The 21329-nt window shown below is 38.9% G+C and overlaps 1 protein-coding gene across 2 annotated transcripts; it reads left to right on the forward strand.

The window, feature by feature from the left end:
* The first annotated feature begins 1575 nt into the window (after positions 1–1575).
* unc13d (unc-13 homolog D (C. elegans)) lies at positions 1576–21135 on the forward strand. 2 transcript variants are annotated; one of them, XM_032502108.1, is made up of 34 exons: positions 1576–1732; positions 2653–2679; positions 4187–4249; positions 4347–4403; positions 4488–4595; positions 4704–4763; positions 4975–5041; positions 5801–5981; positions 6064–6108; positions 6205–6276; positions 6353–6422; positions 7582–7686; positions 8134–8226; positions 8326–8426; positions 9193–9310; positions 11712–11833; positions 11929–12019; positions 12094–12150; positions 12275–12372; positions 12872–12923; positions 13003–13133; positions 14488–14605; positions 14700–14852; positions 14954–15049; positions 15137–15343; positions 15457–15531; positions 15613–15692; positions 15814–15928; positions 17805–17876; positions 18000–18083; positions 18174–18294; positions 19482–19605; positions 19741–19961; positions 20952–21135. In XM_032502108.1, the coding sequence occupies exons 1-34, from the start codon at positions 1673–1675 to the stop codon at positions 21062–21064; spliced, it is 3357 nt and encodes a 1118-aa protein (XP_032357999.1). In that variant the 5' UTR covers positions 1576–1672; the 3' UTR covers positions 21065–21135. The 2 variants fall into 2 exon arrangements, with proteins under 2 accessions (XP_032357999.1, XP_032358000.1); XM_032502109.1 differs by having other exon boundaries at positions 1585–1732; positions 4193–4249.
* The last annotated feature ends 194 nt before the right edge of the window (positions 21136–21329 follow it).

Here is a 21329-nt window from a genome sequence, read left to right on the forward strand (position 1 = left end):
CACACACACAAACACACAGCTTATGTCTTTTTAATCTACCATACATACATACATACATGCTTACATACATACATACATACATACATACATACATACATACATACATACATACATACATACATACATACATACATGCATATATACATACATACATGCATACATACATACATGAATACATACATACGTACATACATACATGCATACATACATACTATATAGCTAATGCAACATACACATATATTTGGCTGACAAGTAGAGCTGAAGTTAGTCAATAAATCAATTATTCAATCAAGATACAAGATTATTAAACAAGCTAAAAAAGTAATTGTTCAGTAAGAATGCCAAAATGTCACTTGTGTAGAATCGAAAGTGTATAAAAGAAATCAAAAGTACAAAATACATACAGTAATACAACATACCATTTGTAATTAAACCAATTATCCATTTAAGTTTTCCTTTGACATTTTACAAACAAAGTGAAATGTGTGAAGCATCAAATCTTCGTATAACATGCACTTAGAAAGAACAAGGTCCTTTAACTTGCCATTTTTAAACAACTTAACACAATTCAGCAAACACAACCAAACTAACATATACATATAAAGTAAATATAACTTAAGACTAATAGTTATATGTACTTAATTGTTCAAGGCAATCAGTATCCTAGATACACCATATATATACACATACATATATATATATATGTATATATATATGTATATATATACATATATATGTATAGAAAGTCTATACAAAATGAGATGTGTGTGTGTGGATAGATGTGTAATAATACACATTGTAACATTGGCTGCTGATCATAAAAGAATAATGGAGTAAATACAATTTTGAATAGTGTATACCCTAATTTTTCATTCATTCATTCAAACCTTTATTTAACCAGGATAAAAAATTCCTTGAGATTAAAAAAATCTCTTTTACATGAGTGTCCTGGTAAGTGGCAGCAGCGCGGTTTCAAATAGACAGAGGCACATACAAGTAAATACTTAATAAAGTAACATACTTTCACTCATATTCAAACAACAATGTCATCATAAAAAAACCCTGGGTCCTAAATCAATTGATCAATCAATCAATCAAAACAGTGACACGCAGACTGCCTTTCTGCAAGGTCCTTTAAAAAGCCTTTAAAAGAATAAAAAGAGACCAACTTCTTCAACTGTAGTTCCTTTTGAAGCTGATTCCATGCAGATGGGGCTGCAAAATTAATTTTTAAATGGGACACAGGTAGGGCTAACAACAGACAGATTAACTGCCGTGGACTGTCTCATGTTACACGCTGTTTCTTTTCCTCATTTGCACCATGGATTTAGGTTCATCGTGGGCTCCATTGTAACTGCTAAGAGCAAAATCAAAAAGCCATGCAACAGATCAACGGTTGGGGTTTGGCATTTAGCTTTAACTGACTGAGGTCTGTTTTTTTTTGTTTTGTTTTTTAATTCAGGCACAATGTAGAGCACTAGATTAAAAAAAAATTCATGTGTCACAATTTTTCACTCTATCACCTTCTACAGGAAGTGATGACTTCCGGCTGCTGTGTGACAGTTCATCTAAGCACATCACACACACACACAGCTTCCCTATGTATCACACACACCGAGTGAGCCAGCTTACCAGGCAGGAGTCTGGTTGTTAAATATTAGCATCAATAATAATGTCAAGTCAAAGTGAGCCCACCAGCACCGGAGACAATCTACTGCAAACCCCTCAACAGGTATGGACTAAAATACACTTTGGATCTCAAATATACTACATTTTGGTTTCATTTTGACTCTTTTCTAGTTACTAACCAAACAGTTTCATGATTTTCTTTCACCTTGTAAAAAAAATCAGAAAAATCGACTCGTGTTTTGAACGTGTTTTACTCTGTGTTTCTCTAGGTCTTATCAATTCTGCACCCATTGTCAGGCTTTTGGCTGATCATTTTCTCTTCTCTCTCTATCTATGTGGAAAAAATCCCCAAACCTTACATTGTTAGATGAGTCACAGCGGTGTTAAAATCCCACTAAAACACTGACTCATGTTGTCCATATGGCTATTTCAAGACGCTGTGACTATGATTCAGAATTGTTTTAGATCTGTGCTCGGTGATGCAGAGTGTTGCGTGTTTGTCACGGAAGACGGCCACACAGCGGGTTGCTGCGTGTGTTGCAATTGTCGGCAGTCAACACATTTGGAGGAGACACGCAATGTTTATTGAGCTATGTTTTGACTACACAGTAGTTTTCCAACATTTCTGTTACATGCAAACATAATAAAACATTTGCATGTGTCTTGTGGTTGGGTACAGGTGAATTTGCATACTTAGTTCAGGATGGGTTACTAGTCATTCCCTTTAAGGTCATTTTTTATTGAGTGGGTTGTTGCCTCTTAAGTCACTTTTATTATCAGCAATAGAGGAAGTCACTAACAAACATAGACCTTATCAGCAATAGAACATACCAATGTTTCTTGAGCCTGGTGAGGCTGTTATTTACTAGTGGAGATATGTAAGGCCTCTTTGCACATTCATTTCAAAGAGCTGATGATGACATGACATGACCTTCAAATACCTGTTTAAATAACTATGTACTTTGACATCATGATTTGATTCCCTGGTTTCAAACATAAGCACTTTTATATTTCCTTTTCCAGGAACAAGGCTTATCAAGACTCAGACAGGTAAAACCCATCAGCTGGCTGCAGCTTTGCTTTTCAAAGGAAGGTTTCTTCTATGTGTCTTAAAGAAGTCATTTTTTGCATGTTAATCTAATTTAAATGCTGTGGCTTAGGCTCAGTGATTGCATATTCTAACAAAAAGCCTGTGTTACAAACGTGGAGTTGGAGGTTTGAAAGACATGGGCAATGGGCATTTACCAAGCAGGAAGGGTCTACCAATAGACATTATGGAGTTGCATTATGGGAAATGTAAAATCCAACTAGATAGCGATATGAGGATACCTTGGGCTACTGTGCATTGATACTTTTTACAATCTGTTTCTCGCATTTCCACAACTTAACAGAATTGCAATACTAATTCAGAACGTTCATTGTAATCGATTACCCAACTTTCAAGCTTCTATAAACAACATTTTATTAGGGATGCAAGGATTGTGAAATTCTGCACCGATATCAATAATTTCTGTTGCTGTTTATCTCGTTTTTTTGTTATTTATTCCCCTATTTGTGCCAGGCAATTAAAGAAATCTTCATTATAAAAAATAACTGCATTGTTTACTGTTATTACACAATCTTTGAATGTACACAACTTCAATCACACAAACAACCTTTAAAAGAAGCTTCTTTTGCATGAAGACAATACTTCTTTTAACCCTCATGTTGTCCTCGGGTCAAATTGCCCCATTTTCTTATATCCATGTTCTTTTTAACTACCCAAAATAACTTGATCGATTTGACACAACGCTTTTTGGCAAGTACAAATCTCTACTTTCATTAATTTTGGGGCGTCTTATTCAATTTTATAGCATTTGAAAAAGAAAAATGAAGTGGTTTTGAAATAGTATTGAGTAAAAGTTGACATATTCCAGTCTGTGATTATCCATCAACATCCATTCCTTTAATTTTAGTCTCAATAATTCCTAATTTCTGCTTTTCTTACTCAATAAATTAGTGTTACGTAGTGTTGAAAACGTCAAAAAACGTGACAAACATTGAAAAAAAACATCAAAAGTGAAGAAAAAAAGGGACAAAAACATATGAAAAAGTTAAGAACATCGATAAAAAGCCTCAAAAGTGTTGATTTTCAATTTTGACGAGAAGACAACACAAGGGTTAAGAAAAGAGCTAGTTCGAAAGCCTTTTTAACCTCTTAACACAACATTAGGTCAGCACAAAATAGATGTAACAGATAAACATCAACCACTGCGATCGGTGAATGTCATTTTATTTTCTAATACTCCGATTGCAGTCAACAAGGCGAATGCCGGCTGATGTTCGGCCGATGAATCAGCAATAAATTGCCACATCCCTAATCTGTGTGGACATGAATGGAAACCAATGGCTGTGTAGAAAATTGGGGAAATATATTTACAGTACAGCATGTTTTGGGAAATAGTCCACAGTAATGTGAAGCATTCATAATTTGTACTAAATGGTCTACATGTGAAGTGACTGGTATGGTCCTTTAAGTATTGTGTCATGGCTGCTTTTTGACTTTTTCTGTATTTAGCTGCAGTTATCGCCTGGCCATGTACGTAAACTGGGGTTGACGAGGAAAATGCGAGAAAGGAGGGTAGGCGACACTAATCTTCAAATACCTCAAATGCAACCTGAGAATATCTTACAGTCTGACCAAATCATGGAGATAATGCACTGCTCTTCTCCTTTAGGATTTCAAGGAAGAAGAAAACCCAGAGGAGAAAGCCCAGAGACACAAGGAGCAGGAGGTATCACCATTCATGTGCTGTACTTATCATTAAATGTTGTTGTTTTTTCCACTGAGCTCTTATTCGGCTTATTTCCATTTAAAGCTGAAGCCTCTGTATAAAGAGCTGTTGTACACCATCACTCACAAGATGGGTAAACCGACATCAGCTGAGGTCTTCACAGATAGCCAGCTGCACCAGTACATCAAGGAGGTAAGCACCCTGGCTTACACACAACACATAACTCCACTACTGCGTTGGTGTATGACTGTTTACACAGATTTTTGTTTCTTCTCTCGCTCCATACGTCCTATCTACCAGGCTTTCGTTATGACAGAGTCGGAGCACAACAGTCTGACCGAGAAAGTACAGAACACAGAGGTGAGAAAGGAAGTCAGCATGTTTGTTCCAGTGAATGCGCCTTGAGATACCCCCCCCCCCCCCCCCTATCATTCATACCACGTATCTCAACTTTCCCCCACCTTCCGTTCAGTTTACTATTGGCAGAAATGATGTCATCTGCATGTTTGAGTCAGCAATAAGTGGCTGTCTGAGTACCAAAGCATCTAAATAACTATCTGACCCCTTACAGCCCCCAGTATACTGCCTCATGGCCACTGTAAAGGAAGCCAAAGGAATCCTGGGAAAAGACGTCACTGGTAAGGATGAATCCAATGACTCAAAGTTTTCCCTCACATCTCAACGTCTACTGGAGATTCACGTTTGCTACACAGTGAGATGACAACTTTTGGATGGATTTCCATTTCATTTTGGTACCGACATCCCTCAGGATGAATTGTAACAATTGATGAGTTGTGATTTTTTCCTATAGCACTGTCATTAGACCAAAATGTGTCCAATCCGTTGGTTTTCAACCAAAAACCTGTAAAACAAATAACACTCCCAGCTTTAGCTGAACTGTGCTCAGTGCTAGCAAATGTTAGCATGCAAACTTGTGAAACTAAAATGGTGAACGTAGTGCAAATGATACCTGCCAAACATCATCATGTTAGCATTGTCATTGCGAGCATTTCAGCATTTAGCATTTAGCATTCAGCCTGTTACAATAAAATGTTTTCCAAAGATTACATTCTGAAAGTGACTCTGTAGTTGACATGTTGCGGTGTTTCTGTACCTTGGTTGAATTCCTCTAATGATGTGTTGTGTAGTAGGTGACTTTCAGTTCTCATGTTTAATCCCCTCCTTTCACTTCTTGTTAAATGTGTGTAGTATTTGTGGACTAATCTCTTGCTTTCTCTGGATTATGAAATACTGTAACCACACTCTCAAGTCTGGAGTTCCTGGAATTTGGTGGGTGTGAAGTGTCTGGAGATAACTCTAGTCATGATTTTATACTATAAATGAAATGGAATTGAATTGAAATGAAGTCTACTGCAGATCTCTTGTGTGTTCAACAGGTTTCAGTGACCCATACTGCCTGCTGACCATAATGGAGGACGAGGAGGAGAGCCGAACACGCCAGTCCAGAGCCAAACCCAGTAAATCTATAGTGAAGGACGCTGTATCCAATGACAAAATCTACCAGTCAGACATAAAGAAGCAGACGCTGAACCCCATCTGGAACCAAACCTTCATACTGTGAGTTTAAATGGGTGTATTTACGTCAGGTGAGCCAGGTTGAAGTTTTGTTTTTCTCATCATTTTGTTCTTTTTGGTTTAGAGAGTTCAGAGGTATCACCGGTGCCAGCTTCCACCTTGAGATGTGGTGAGAAAGAAAAGAAAAATCCACAGTTCCACTTTTTTCGACTTTGAAATCTTCGTCTTCATTACATTGACCTTAACCGTGCTGTTTCTGTTTCAGGGATAAGGACGAAGAGGTTTCGCTCACTCAGAAACTAGAGGATATCAAAACCAACTTCAATAGCTTAAGAAGGTATTACACTCTCTCTGAGAGACACAAAAAGATGACTCAGCAAAGCAGGTGAACGTTTCTATTTCTCTCTGTTTAGGATGATCAAGGAAGCCAAAAAGGAGAAAGGGACGGATGACTTTTTGGGAAGAGTGGTCCTAAAACTACAGGTAGTAAATGTTTTTCTTTATTTACAGTTGTGCTCATAAGTTTACGCTAGTTACTAAAAAGAGGAATAAAAAAATCATCTTTTGGAAATTTATCTTAATGCCTTAATTAAAAAATGAGGTAAAATCCAACCTTTAAGGACACCACTTGTCTTTGTGAATGAATAGTGTATTGTAAATAAATAAATGTTCTTCCTTAAAATACAGGGGGCATAAGTATACACTCCCCTATGTTAAATCCCCATAGAGCCAGGCAGATTTTTATTATTAAAGGCCAGTTATTTCATGGATCAGGATACTATGCATCCTGATAAAGTTCCCTCGGCCTTTGGAATTAAAATAGCCCTAACTGAAAGAAAACCATGCCAATCTCTAGGTATAGTCAAGGGTATGTGATGATGTGGAGGGGGGGGGTATTTTAATTTCAAAGGCCAAGGGAACTTTATCAGGATGCATAGTATCCTGATCCATGAAATAACTGGCCTTTAATAATAAAAATCTGCCTGCCTCTATGGGAATTTAACATAGGGGGGTGTATACTTATGCCCCCTGTATTTTAAGGAAGAACATTTATTTATTTGTGGGAATGCTGTTCTACAGCATTTAAATTTTTCCACTTTTTTTTATATTAGTAGTGTTATTAAACTTAGTTAAAGCCATTCCTACTTTTTCAACTATTTTTTACTTAAGCAATTTTTTTGCCTTTTTTACATTATTGTTGTTCTTCAACTTAATTGAAACCATTCCTACTTTTTCACTCTTCTCACTACTTTAACATCTTCTTACTGATTTAAGCATTTTCTACAGTTTAGCTTTAGCGTTTCAATTTCTTTCTACAACTTTTACCGATTTAAGCCAGGTTAGCTTTAGCAATTCAGCTGTTCAGCATTCCCACGCATTTTCTGCAGGAAATGCATTTTATAGTTTACAATACATTATTCATTCACAAAGAAAATTGGTGTCCTTAAAGGTTGGATTTTACCTCATTTTTTAATTTAAGATAAATTAAGATACATTTCCAAAACATGATTTTTTTATTCCTCTTTTTAGTCAACTTAATCCTGGGAATGTAAACTTATGAGCACAACTGTATATATGCTAAGCCTATTTTACTTTCCACTGTCTTCCCAGTCTAATACTGATTTGTATCACATCACTTTAGGATCTCCGCTGTACTGAAGACCACTGGTACAACCTGGAGCCCAGAACAGAGACGTATCCTGATCGAGGCCAGTGCCACTTGAATCTCAAGTTCATCCATAAAGCGGTAAAATCATGTATTTTCATCCCGTAACTCATTGTTGGTTTTATACAGAAGAGGATTAGGGCTCCCTTCGAAAAAATGTATTGAATTCTGAGTTTAAAAAAAAGTCAGAATTCTGACTTTAATCTCCGAATCCTGACTTTGTTTGTTTTTTTAACTCATAAGAAATTAAGACTTTAAAAAGACACTTATTCTGACTTTAATCTCAGTTTTAAGAATGAAAACATCTGGTAGAATAAATGAAGAAATGTGCACTAAGAAAAATGTCAAGAGCTGGTCTTTCAACGTGAAATGTGTGCAACTGGAAGAGGAACTGGGATTTATGGCCTCTGGTGAAGTTCCTGACACCTGTGTTCAAGTATGATAAAAAAGTGGGCATCAAATACTACAACAATGTATTAAATGTATGTTTTTACTTCATTTTTAAAAACTGGGGTTTATGACGGACAGAGAGACGGGACGCTGAGTGCCGGTCGTAGCGCTTACATCAATTACTGTGGGATTCTGCAGCAGTTTGTTCAAGCTTACATCTCCAAGCAACAGGTAAAGGACAAGAACAATGCATCTGTTAAAAATCCTTTAAATCACTTACTTTTCTTTCTTTCTTTCTGCTTAACTTCCACATCTTGCTCGGTTTTTCAGAGTTCTGCTCCGTGGAAAGGGGCGCTGTGTGGCGAGGCTCAGACTCTGCTGGAGCTCTACGCCACGCAGAATGACCTTTCACCTTTTCTTCAGGACCTGGCGTAAGCACCGCGTCGACATCAGGCAGACGTACTGTATGAGAGATTTCATCAGAGGAGACCAGTGTTTAGACAGGAACCAGTTCTAGAGCTCTATACACATTGATGCAGCACATTATAAAAACATAATTAAAGAGGAAATGCAAGACATGCACTATAAATAAGTTTTATAGTTCATCTCACTATTCCATATTATAATTTATCAGCTTGTATGAGGTGATATGAACATAAATTTACAAAGTTCTGCAGTCCAAATGATTGATCCCACACAAACCTTAAGTAAAAAGGAACTAATTAAATAGTTTTAAGGTTTTGTTCTTCACGTTTGAAGAGATTTGTCTGAGGTATACATTGGAACACAGTCTAATACAGAATCTAATAAAGTCTAAAACACATTGTACAAATTTTATAGCATATATAGTATATATAGTATATATACATATAGTTTGGGGTCACCTACAAATTTCCATTTCACTCCATTATAGACAGAATACCTGCTGATCTAAATGGGTGGCTGATCTTTAATGCAATATCTACATTGCCTGTTATCAGCAACCATTTCTCCAATGTTCCAAAGGCACATCCTGTTTACTTATCTGATATCATTTTTAAAAAACTAACTGAGAAAACATTGCAACTGATCTCAGCTGGTATTCTGTCTCTAATGGAGTACAATGGAAATTGCGAAGTGACCACTGCAATGTGCGCATGCCATGTTCTCTTCTTGTTGCACTTCTCAGTAAGTTTGTGGATGTGCGTACCTCAACAGGAAGTGGGTGGCTTACAGCAAGCTGTACCAGAGTCTAGAGGTGGACTCGTCTGTGCTGTTCCAGCAGCTAACCAGTGTCGAGTACCATTGGCATCAGCAGAAGTTGCCATACCAACAGGTAGGGCTCACTCCATTGGCGGTGGTGGAGGGTAACTTGTGCTGCCTTCAAATGGAACTCATGAGGTTGTGGTTACAACAGTTGTGTACAAGATATGCTTGGTGTTCAATTTATGGTACTTATTAAGTGACGCGGCTAGGCAACGGCAAAATAGAAGTCAATGAGGCTAATCATTTAGCAAGCTAGCTGGTAATAATAATAATAATTTATCGAGTTGGGAAATTACAATTTTAACTCTGTTTTTAGGACACGCTAAACACAGGCCTGAAATACACACACACGCAAAAATACAGAGATGTCAGAGTAAGGGTGCTGCGACTGCTGGACAGGCACCCCAAGTTGTTGGGTGTTCAGTGCCTTGCTCATGAGCACCTTGGCAGTACCCAGGAGGTTAACTGGCACTGCTCCAGCTATTAGTTGACACTCCTTACGTTTAGACTTGAACCAGCAAACCTCCGGTTCCCAGCCCATCTCCCTACGGACTGAGCTACTGCCACCCAACGTAATGTAATGTAGCGCAGGAAATCCAAAGACACAATGCGGTGATTCTCAGCAGGGGGGTCCGCCCAAAGGTGGGCCGCGGACCCGTTCTGGGTTGGTCGCGGACAGCTAGTCAATGATGGTCAATTTAATGCGCATCTGATTTTGGACTGGGAAAAGAAAATAGACAGACATGCGTAAGAGCCGTGCAGCAGCCTATCGCCGTAGCCAAGGCAAACATCTTTTGATTAGCATTCACTTCATAAGTTAAATATGTAATTTGTGGCCTTATTTATTTTGTGAAGTTTTGATATTTAATTTATTTAAGCCACATCGTCCATGCCGTTGCCATGTTCCTCCTGAGTTTGTTATTAATGTGCTCTGAAATGCACTTTGCACATGTAAATATGTGCTCTGCAAAAAAAAAGGGTGTCTAAAAACAAGATAAAAACACAAAAATCAAAACAAGTTAAATTTTCTGTCCATGCAGCAACATCATTTCATTTGACAAGCTTGCTTGATTTAAGCTTATAGTGTAAAGTTGAACACTTAAAATAAGAACTATACTCTTAAAACAAGATAGATAATAATAAATCTAACACTTCTAAATTATTTTTTTTTATCTTGGTAAGAACCAAATAATTTGCAGTGTGTATTTACGTTCGTTTTTTTTTTTTTTTAATGACGTAGGTGTGTTTTTGAATGCTATTTTTTAATAATAAATTAGCTTGATCTCAGGGTGAGACCGGTTGAGAATCCCTGGCACAATGAGAGAGAAAAACGATAAGGTTGTTGGAAATATCCATATTTTTCCTCGGACATGTTATACAATTGTAAAGAAAAACTCTATGTGACTAAAATTACAAAATATAAACTTACCATCCAGCAAAAAAATGAGCTTCCATGGCCACTGCCATTTATGAAAACGTCAGCAAACACGTCATAACTCATGAACTTCGAGCTTTCAGAAAATTTCCACTTACAAGGTTATGACATATTCTTTTCTACTAGACCGACACGTTTGAAGGCAGTACAAGTATATTTACTAAAGTACCATAGTTGGATCTTGTACTTTGATTGAGTACTGTACATACGCTTTACACTCCATTACATTTTTGAAAATTGTACTTTAACTTTACTACATTTATTACACATGGTAGTTACTACTTTGCAGATGAAGTGATCGGTTCATAAAATATGATCCATTGTCATATATTATACTACCTAAATTAGTTGAAATTAACTCTGCCTTGACCATTAATTACATTACAATAATGCCTACGTACACGTACATGTTTTTTACTCCTGAGTATGTTGCTGCTTATACGTCTAAACTGTCAAATTTAAGATGCAGGACTTTTACTTTCATAGAGTCATTTTTAAAGATGTTTAATTCCAATACCTGAACTTGCATATTGGGCGATACCGAGTACCGATCCGATACCAGTGTGTTACAACAAATACATATAGTTTAACAGCTGTATGTTAATAACCCTGTATGGACGTGATATGATTTCTACAACGAATGCCACAGAACTTTCTTTTATTATTCTTATGTTATAGTTTGGCAGTCCGTTATAAAGGGAAAAGAACATAACTAAACTAATTTCAAGTAGATTTTCTTCTGGGTTTTACTGCGTTGTCGGGTCAGTGCACAAACTCCAGTACTTGCCAATACCAATACCAACATTTTAGGCTGTACTGTAGGCTGGTATTGGTATCGGAACATCTCTAGTATTTTTACACCGGATATTGATTAATTACTTCTTAAATACTTCTTCCACTTCTAATAACTGCACTCATTTCAAGAGAATAATTGGCAGATTTGCCTGGTTCCTTCACTTAAATGTTAAAAAAGAAACCAGCAGTTAATATCTAAGCACACAGTAGGATTGAGAAAGGTGTTGCACTCTGTTAACAGAAACAGGAACTCGGGGACTCTCTTCACGGTTTCCTGCAATATGGACTGTGTCTGGTGGCCAAATACAGAGACATCTTCCCCCCAACTCCCAGTGCTACTCCGAAACTACACACACTGCTCAGGTATACGTGGTTGTGTTGATATATTTGCTAGCATAGTTGTTGTGATTAAATACATACTGCAGATTAAGCCAAAAAGGAATGTGCTTTTGCTTCAGAATCTTGGTCCAGATCTGTAAGACTCAGGCGTTTCAGAAACTGAACCCAGCTCACTTTGAGTTACATGATGAGGTCAGCAATGCCATACAGGTCAGTAATCCTAGTGATATCATTATCAACAGTTTGTCTTTACTTACTCACTCAAATTAGGACTTTTATATCAGACAGGTACACAGGAGTGGTTTACCATCAAAAAGGGTTTGCACCAGCCAATGACTAAGGTAAAGACGAGCACACCATGGATGACTTCACACTGTGGAATTAATTTATTTAGGGTGACATGTTTTCTCCATTTTATTTTATAATACTAAAGTCATGTTGTTTTTGCATCCTGCTGATACACAGGACCTGTCAGAGATCGTGAGTGCCCTCTCCAGATTGATCGGGGAGGTGCAGTTAGACATAAAACACAACAAGGATGCCTGGAATAGGGTATTTGTCAGGTAAGTTGGGACAATTTAACTACTGTAAGGACTAGCGTTGTTTTTTACTCCAACAACAGACAGACATGTTGAATAGGTGTAACCAGGTGTATGTATAAACATTGATCATGGCTGCACATTTTCAATTTCTTTACCGTTTGTTTTTTTCTCGCTTTTGTTCTATTTATAATGTATTTACTGTTTTATGTATAATTTGTACTTATTGCACCGTGGGTCGGAGAGACACACATGTTTCATTCCTCTGTATGTTTGGCACATATTTTGAAAGAATTGACAATAAAGTTGATTTGACTTGAGTTTTAATGCATGAGCGGTCTTTGGGATAGCACTATTAAGAAAAGAGTAAAAAATAACAAAGTCCCGTTTAAACAATTCAACGTGGCTTCCATAAAGACTTATTAGAAACAACTGTATATTTCAAAAGGGCGTCGGGATTCAACTTGCATTAAGACATTTTTATATGTTGTAATCATGAATGTGTTTTTTCTCATGATTATAGTGCTGTGCAGGTGGATGTGTTCACTGTGGTCTATAAGAAGTTTGACTCTCTGGTAAGTGACAAACGTCCTTTCAATAATTCAATCTGATTTGCTCTCACCTCATTTTTTCTCCTTCTTCTCTCCTCCATAGCTTGCAGATGAAGTGAGAGGAACCTTATCCCTGATTCAGGGTCACATGGAGCAGGCTCTAGCCAACAGCTTGTTCCCTGTTTACCTGAGCCTGCAGGCCATCCACAAAGACAAGGCTTACTTACAGAAAAGGTTGGTTATCAAAGGCTACTCTTTACACACTTTTTTGTCAGCTGTTACCTCCTCCTCCCTATCAAGAGGTCAGCACCCTTGCATCATAACGTCATGTTCTGAATTTGTTATTTTCAGTTTATTTTAAGGGTCCCATGGCATGAAAAATGTCAGTTTATGAATTGTTTTTTTAACATTACTGTACATTCCCTCCAGCCTGCCTATGGTCCCCCAGTGGCTAGAAATGGTGATAGGTGTAAACCAAGCCCTGGATAGACCGCCCTGCCTTTGAGAAAATGAAAGCTCAGATGGGCCGATCTGGAATCTTACTCCTTATGAGGTCATAAGGGGCAAGGTTACCTCCCCTTTCTCTGCTTTGCCCGCCCAGAGAATTTGGCCCACCCATGAGAGAGAGACATCATGGCTTTCAAAGTGGCCGCTGGTAAAGGCCACACCCCAACCCTCCACCTGCCCCCCCTCTGTCCTCTTCATCCGTTACTGACTCAGAAATGGCACAAACAAAGGAAAGCTCATTGTTTGACTGGCTCTAGTGGCTGTAATTCTGCACCAAGGCTGAATTTTGGGAAAGAGACTTCCGATATGGTTTTAGGGGACCACTAAGGTCTTTATAAAGAGATTCCAGATACAGTAGGGGACCACTAAGGTCTATATAAGCCTCCAAAGAGCACCATGTCATGGGACCTTTAAAGTGGATGTTTAGTAACACTGCATTAAAGTGAATATTGTTACAATCATTTTTTGATATCATTAATATTGTTTTGATATTAATGAATTACAGTCTAACTGTCAATGTTTAGGTTCTTTTGCTGCTACTAAAAAGTCGAAGGCTACTATAACTATTTCAACTATAATACTACTGTAATATTTTTATCCAGTACTTTTAGCTAAGCATCTTACCTGTTTATCCATTATGTTAAGTGTACGCTAATTATTTTACCTGCTTTTCTGTTACTTTTAGCTAGTTATTTCAGCTGCTTACTTTTAGCAATTTTTTTCCCAATGTCTATCCATTGCTTTCTTCTTACCTGTTTATCTATTAGCACACTTTTAGCTAATGCTAACTATTTCAACTGTTTAACTGTAACATTTAGCCTTTAGCTAATAATTTCAGTTGGTTACTTTTAGGCTAAAAGTAAGCAACTGAAATGGGTGGGAGTTAGCTAAAAGTAACAACTACACAGGAGAAATAATTAGCATTGGCAAAAACCGTTAGCGTTTGCTAATGCTACTTGTCTCAACTGTGTATTTGTTACTTTTAGCTAACTCCCACCCTGCCTACAAAGGGGTGCTACTGAACCAGCAAAATATAAACAGAAGAAGATGAAAATATTAGTAGTTCTTACTGTTGTTTCAGGGGATCACTTCAGTTAATAAACTTTCAAGAGGACTTCAGAGAGGCCTTGCCGTACTGGCTGAACCAGGCCTACAGCACAACTCAGGATAGGGTGGAGAGGGCTGTGCGGGTGGACCAGGTAACACATCATTTTTTGATACATGACTATTACAATTAACATTTTTTATTCTATCCACAGTATTTTCATGATATGTTTTAATCTCTTCTCTCAGCTCCAACCCCTGCAGTCTGGTGCTGTGCCCATAAAACACAGTAGCTCAGCAGTGGACCTGGTGGCATGTATCCAACCTATCTGCCAGCTGTGGGAGCAGCTATCCTGGCCTGACCCTGAGGAGGCCTTCATGCTCATGGTCAAACTCACTGAGGTACAGTATTCTGCCATCCTAATCAGATGCTATACTGTTCAGATTATCTGAGGGTCCTGGTAGTTGATCGTGGTCTATTGTTGCTTTCTGTGTGTTTTCAGGATGTGTGTAAGATTGTGGTGAACTACTGTCACATCCTGAAGGAGAGGGTCAGAGTGTTGTCTGAGAACTCCGACCACGGCAGCGCCATCAACATGGTACGGAGAGGACAGGCAAGGAGAAATTAAAAACTTTTAATGCTCCATAGCACAGTCATTTGCGCATTCTTCTCTCTTTCTCTGTAGTTGTGTGTGGTGGTGAATGACTTGGAACACTTGCGGTCAGTATTGACCCGACTTCCTACACAGCTCAACTGGGCAGGGCTCCGAGATCGGACCCAAAATGTGATTGGGGAAAGCCAGTTCCACAACACTCTGCCCTCACAGCTAGAGCAAGCCCAGGGTGTCCTTGGCCGAGAGATTCGCTCCGCTTTAGACACTCTTGGAAAAAAGGTCTAACATTTAATCATCATTATGTCTCTGAAACTAAATGCAATAATGATGTGTTTGAGTATAGAGAAACTTTCAACAGGCCCTGTCTGTCTGCCTTCTGTCTTCCTTTCCAGTTGAACAGAGACATTGAGACTCATGTCCGAAACATGTCAACCAGGCGGAGGATTCCCTCCAAGTCTACAGAGGATGTAGGTGGCAATTATACAAATATATAACACAAATACAGATGTCTTTTATGTATGCATGCTATCCAACCCCCTCTCTTTTAGGCTGCAGCCCCTCTGATGCAATACCTGGAGCAAGAGCTGCAGTATATGAATGAAAACCTTGTTCAAGAGAACTTCAACAGGTACGTACATGTCACAATTCTAACATTGTGATCTCTCATGGTTCCGTGTTGATTTGATCCGCTCTTGAACTTTGCATCGCCTCATGAAATTCTGTCACTTTCTGTTATCTCTAATGCCCAGTCTCCTGACGCCTTTGTGGAATAACTCAGTGAAGATCCTCCACCAGGTGGCTACTCAGCATCCACAGCAAGAAGGGCTCATGGTGTTCTGCCAGAGACTGCTCTACACACTGCAGGTCGGTCCTCAGCCTTGTGGATGTCTTGACTGCCAGGGCAGGACAAAGCTTTTATAGTATAGTAGTGTGCAGAAATATTCCAAAATGATTCCTTTTAAAGTATCAGGTCGACATTTTAGGAAATATGCCAAATCACTTTCTTGCTGAGAGTAATGTATAGCCAGGAGACATAGCTTAGCTTAGCATAAAGACTGTAAGCAGAAGGAAAGAGCTAACCTGGCTCCGTCCAAAAGTCAAACAAATCCACTTCTTCCACCTTTAAAGCTGTAAAAACAACATGCATGGGGTTTACGGAGGGGCCATAGTTTCAAAATAATAATAATAATAATAATAACTTTATTTGTATGGCACCTTTCATACATTAAATGCAGCTCAAAGTAAAAATAAAACACAAAAGACCACATGAATAAGTGCATGCAAATACAAATTCAAAGAAATAAAATAGTAAAAATGGCAGTAGAAAAAGCTAACCACAAACTACACTCACTAAACGCCAGCTTGAATAAGTAGGTCTTCGGTTGATTTTTAAAATTGTCACCATAGCTTGCATATTTAATGTAGCTGTGCCCCGATCTTGGAGCGTAGGAACTGAAAGCAGTTTCTCTGCCTCTTTTCTGGGCTAATTTGCGGAACAGTTGAAATACCAGTATCGGAGGACCTGAGGGCTCTTGTTGGTTAATAAGGAGTTAAAAAGTCTGAAATGTAAGAAGGTGCTAATCATTAAGAGCTTTGTATGTGAGTAAAAGAACGTTAAAATCAATTATTAAAGAAATGGGAGCCAGAGCAGGTTAGCTGAAACGTTAAAAGAAAGTTGCATGCTCTTTTGCCCCAGTATTTGTTAACCCTCATGTTGTCCTCGGGTCAAATTGACCCGTTTTCCTATATCAATGTTCTTTTTAATTACCCAAAATAACATGATGGATTCCACACAACGCTCTTTGCCAAGTACAAATCTCTACTTTCATTCATTTTGGGGCGTCTTGTTCAATTTTATAGCATTTGAAAAAGAAAAATTGAAGTGGTTTTGAAATAGTATTGATTAAAAGTTGACATATTCCAGTCTGTGATTATCCATCAACATCCATTCCTTTCATTTTAGTCTAAAAAATTCCTGATTACTGCTTTTCTAACTCAAACGTTAGGTATAATTTTCTGGTTTATTGAGGTTTATTGACAATAAATTCCAAAAATAACTGTAAAACTAAAGTTGATAAGTTAGTGTTACATAGTGTTAAATGTAAAAAGAAAAAATTGAAAGAGGTGTTGAAAAAAGGGACAAAAATGTAAGAAAAAGTTAAAAACATCAATTAAAAAGCATCAACTAAAATGTTGACTTTCAATTTTGACGGGAAGACAGCACAAGGGTTAAAAGTCTGGCGGCAGCGTTCTGAGCCAGCTGAAGTTTTTCTAACAGCCATTTTGGTAGGCCAGAGAAGAGAGCAATACAATAATCTCTGTATCTATTTTAATAATCATTTTTCAGCGTCCTGCTTTATTAGGAATGGCCTTACTTTGGCCACATTTCTCAGGTGGAAGTGGGCTGTCCTGGGTCACTTCGCTAATATGAGCTTCAAATCTTAAATCAAATGTCGAAAATGACACCAAGACTTTTCACTTCTGATTTTGTATGGTGATCCAGGTCCCCGAGCCCATTAAAAGTGTCTCCCTCTTGCATTCACGTCCTAGCAGCAGTATCTCCGTTCCATCTTCGTTAAGTTTGACTAGATTGCTATTCATCCATTGTTGTAACGAGGCCAAACATGCAATCAAAGATGAAAGGCCATTTAAGATATTAGGTTCGACGGAAAAGCATAACTATAGTTGGAAAGTTACGATGGCGTTTCATGGTACATTTTGATTCTGGGTGTGAATTTAGTGCCTGGAGCTGTGCTTCCACGCGGAGGGAAATGGACTCCCTCTGAACACACTCCACTCCGATGAGTACAAGGTAATTAAAGACATTTCCTTGAATTATATATTTTCAGGTTTCCTCAGACAAAAAGAAGAAAAGAAAACCGTGTATGTGATAATATGCTTCATTCACATTTCAAATTTTCTCCTACGTGTCCAGGCTCTCAAAGCTCACCTTAATCACAACTCTCTGAGCAGCTGGCAGCTTGTGGAGAAGTTCCTTGAAAGGAAAATACGGGAGCAGGTGAGAAAGGCACCTGCGAAACATGCTTTTCAGATTACAGCACTGTTCAATTGTTCAATTGTTCTCTTTTTTCACCTGTATGCACAACAGAATGCGTACAGCGGAGAGAAATATGGTGCAGTCACCCTCCTCACGTCCTACAGGAGATCAGACCAGAGACTCAGAGTTGAGGTTTTGAATGCAGTCAACCTCATACCAATGGACTCTAATGGTAAGACCATGCAGAACAACTGCATCCATATATACATTTCAGGAAATGCACATAGCCATGCAACCAGTGGTGTAGTCTACGTGATACGCAGGTATACGCAGTTTACCCACTAAGATGGTTTTCTATATACCCACATAAAAATGCCCAATGACAAATACTTTCCATTATATGTTAGTTTTTGGGACATTTCTGTTTTTAATGAAGTTCTGGGTGAGAAAGGGGGAAAACATCACAGGTCCGACTCAAACCCTGGGCCACTGCGTCGAGGAATAAACCTCTATGGATATGTGCGCCCGCGCTACCAACTGAGCTAACCCAACCCCTTCCATTATAGTTTATATTTTGAATTGTCATCTGTGTTTTACTTTCTTCACATATGCTAAATAAAAGTATTTTCCACTGTAAATTGTCACATAAAATTTGATCTGAATACAGGAAATTAAGTCGTTGATGCTCAAAACTTCCCTGGGGAGAACACCCAAACCTCCCGCTGGCCAATATATATATACACATACACACACACACACACACACACACACACACACACACACATACACAGTGGCTTGAGAAAGTTTACACACCCATGCTAAGAAAACCATCTTTTGGAAATTGATCGTCATGCCTTAATTGAAAAAAATTAGGAAAATCCAACCTTTAAGGACCCCAATGTTCTTTGTGAATGAATAATGTATTGTAAATAAATAAATGTTCTTCCTTAAAATACAGGGGGCATAGGTATACACCCCCCTATGTTAAATTCCCATAGAAGCAGGCAGATTATTATTATTAAAGGCCAGTTATTTCATGGATCCAGGATACTATGCATCCTGATAAAGTTAACTTGGCCTTTGGAATTTAAATACCCCCCCCAACATCATCACCTAACCTTTACCATACTAAGATATTGGCATGGTTTTATTTCAGTTATCCTAATAGCTGGTTTGCATTGAGAGATGATTTTATGGAAAGTTCCCCATGCCAATCTCTCTGTATGGTGAAGGGCTTAAAAGGTTGGATTTTCTTAAATGTTTTGAATTAAGTCATTAAGATCAATTTCCAAAATATGTTTTTTTATTCCTCTTTTTAATCAACTTTAGCATGGGTGTGTAAACTTTCTCTAGCCACTGTGTATACACTACTGCATGCAACCTTTCCCTGAAGGCTGAATGCTTTGATGTTTTTGCCAGGTTTCAGTGATCCGTTTGTGCAGCTGAGTCTGGAGCCTAACCACATTTTTCCTGAGGTAGAACTTCGCTGCACTCAGATCAAAAACTGTGATCTCAATCCCCTTTTTGATGAGGCCTTTGAATTGTAAGTTGCTGGTTTTATATTTGTCACTATTCTTGTCATCATTCTCAGTTTTCACACTGCCAAGTGAACCTGTAAAGCCATCAGCTTTCCAGATGTTTTTGTCATCCTCTGGTCTCTTTCTCCACTACCTCCCAGTCTGGTATCCCTGGGTCAGTGCCAGGCTCCAGGGGCTTGCCTGGTCCTGACAGTTCTGGACCATGACACCTTGAGGACAGATGACTTTGAAGGCGAGGCCTTCCTGGCCCTCAAGGACGTACCAGGAGTTGCTGGAGGAAAGGAAGGAGATGGACTCAGCACACAGCCAGATGCTACCCCAGCACAGATTCGACTGCCTCTGATGCATCCTAAACCGAACGGTATGATCCGTGCCTGCTTTTAGGCATGGGCACTGATTTAGGTTTTTGCTAAGCGTAACTTGCCAGACGCATTCAACCCAAGCTGGTACTGTAGGGGACCATGGCCAGAGAGTAGTCAAAGTACTAAAAGTCCAATTCTAAGCCAGTAAAACCCCTGAAAAAAACACTAGTCATTGGTGGCCAATCAACCTCTGTTACCGCCTCCTTCCCCCCTCCCCATTCAAACCATCCAACAGGACCTGGTATGATCTGTGAGTGGATTTAGACCAGTGAAGCCGAATTTTATTTTAATTAACCTATGAAGCAAAAATAACTTGCTGGGCCTCTATTAAACCCCACTTCCTAACCAGTCCCTGTGCAATGTGTACAGTATTTCTGTGGTTAAACACTATCCAATCCAAGATGTGAGGTAATCGTTGTGTCATCTAAATCTAAAAAAGTATATCCATCCATCTCCAACTGCTTATCCGGGGTCAGGTCATGGGGGCAGCATCTCCAACAGAGGATCCCAAACTTCCCTTTCCTAGGGGAATCCCGAGGCGTTCCCAGGCCAGGGTGGATCTGTCCACCTAGTCCTGGGTCTTCCCCGAGGCCTCCTCCCAGCTGGACGTGCCTGGAACACCTCCCTAGGGAGGCATCCTTGCCAGATCCCCCAAACCACCTCAACTGGCTCCTTTCCACGCAGGGAAGCTGCGGCTCTACTCTGAGCTTCTCACCCTATCTCTAAGGCAGTTATTCCTGTGAAAACAGGCCGCTTGTACCCGGCATCTAATTCTTTTGGTCATCACCCAGCCTTTGTGACCATAAGTGAGGGTAGAAACGAAAATTAACTGGCAGATCCAGAGCTTTGCCGTTACAACGGTGCGGTAAACTGTGACAAAAAGAGACCTAAATAGTATATCTTGCTTTCATAATCGAATTAATATTTTAAAATCTAAGTGACAATGTTACTATCAAATGCAAATCCTGAAGCTGTTTCTTATTTTCCAGAGGACAGCATTCTGAGGTTACTGGAGTCCAGGCGAGGAGAGCGGGATGCTCAGGCCTACGTGAAGAAGCGACGACAGAGAGAGAAGCAGTCCCAGGAAGGGATTCAACAGTGACAAAACATGCGGACAATTTCTTCTTCCAAAAATATACAATTTGTTTTAATGATCTGTACCAAAAACAAAGACAAAATGACTCAGAAAGAAACACTGGTGTTGGATGAGTTGCGTGTGGACAGTATGCCGAGCACGGGTTCACTGAAGACCATCGCAGTGATCATGAACGCTTTCACACTTGTATTTAAAACTCATCCACCTCATACATGCATATCTGTCTGCTTCCTGATGCTTTGTCTAGTCAGTGCAAGATTTAAGTATGACA

The sequence above is a fragment of the Etheostoma spectabile genome, chromosome 21 (assembly GCF_008692095.1).
Source record: "Etheostoma spectabile isolate EspeVRDwgs_2016 chromosome 21, UIUC_Espe_1.0, whole genome shotgun sequence".
NCBI lineage: Eukaryota > Metazoa > Chordata > Actinopteri > Perciformes > Percidae > Etheostoma > Etheostoma spectabile.

What these genes read in the sequence shown, in the direction of transcription:
- unc13d (XM_032502108.1), top strand. Translation starts at nt 1,673, where the DNA reads ATGTCAAGTCAAAGTGAGCCCACCAGCACCGGAGACAATCTACTGCAA. An exon ending in TGGAATAGGGTATTTGTCAG is followed by an intron (nt 12,373 to 12,871) that starts GTAAGTTGGGAC and finishes TCATGATTATAG; the next exon opens with TGCTGTGCAGGTGGATGTGT. An exon ending in ATAAGAAGTTTGACTCTCTG is followed by an intron (nt 12,924 to 13,002) that starts GTAAGTGACAAA and finishes TCTCCTCCATAG; the next exon opens with CTTGCAGATGAAGTGAGAGG.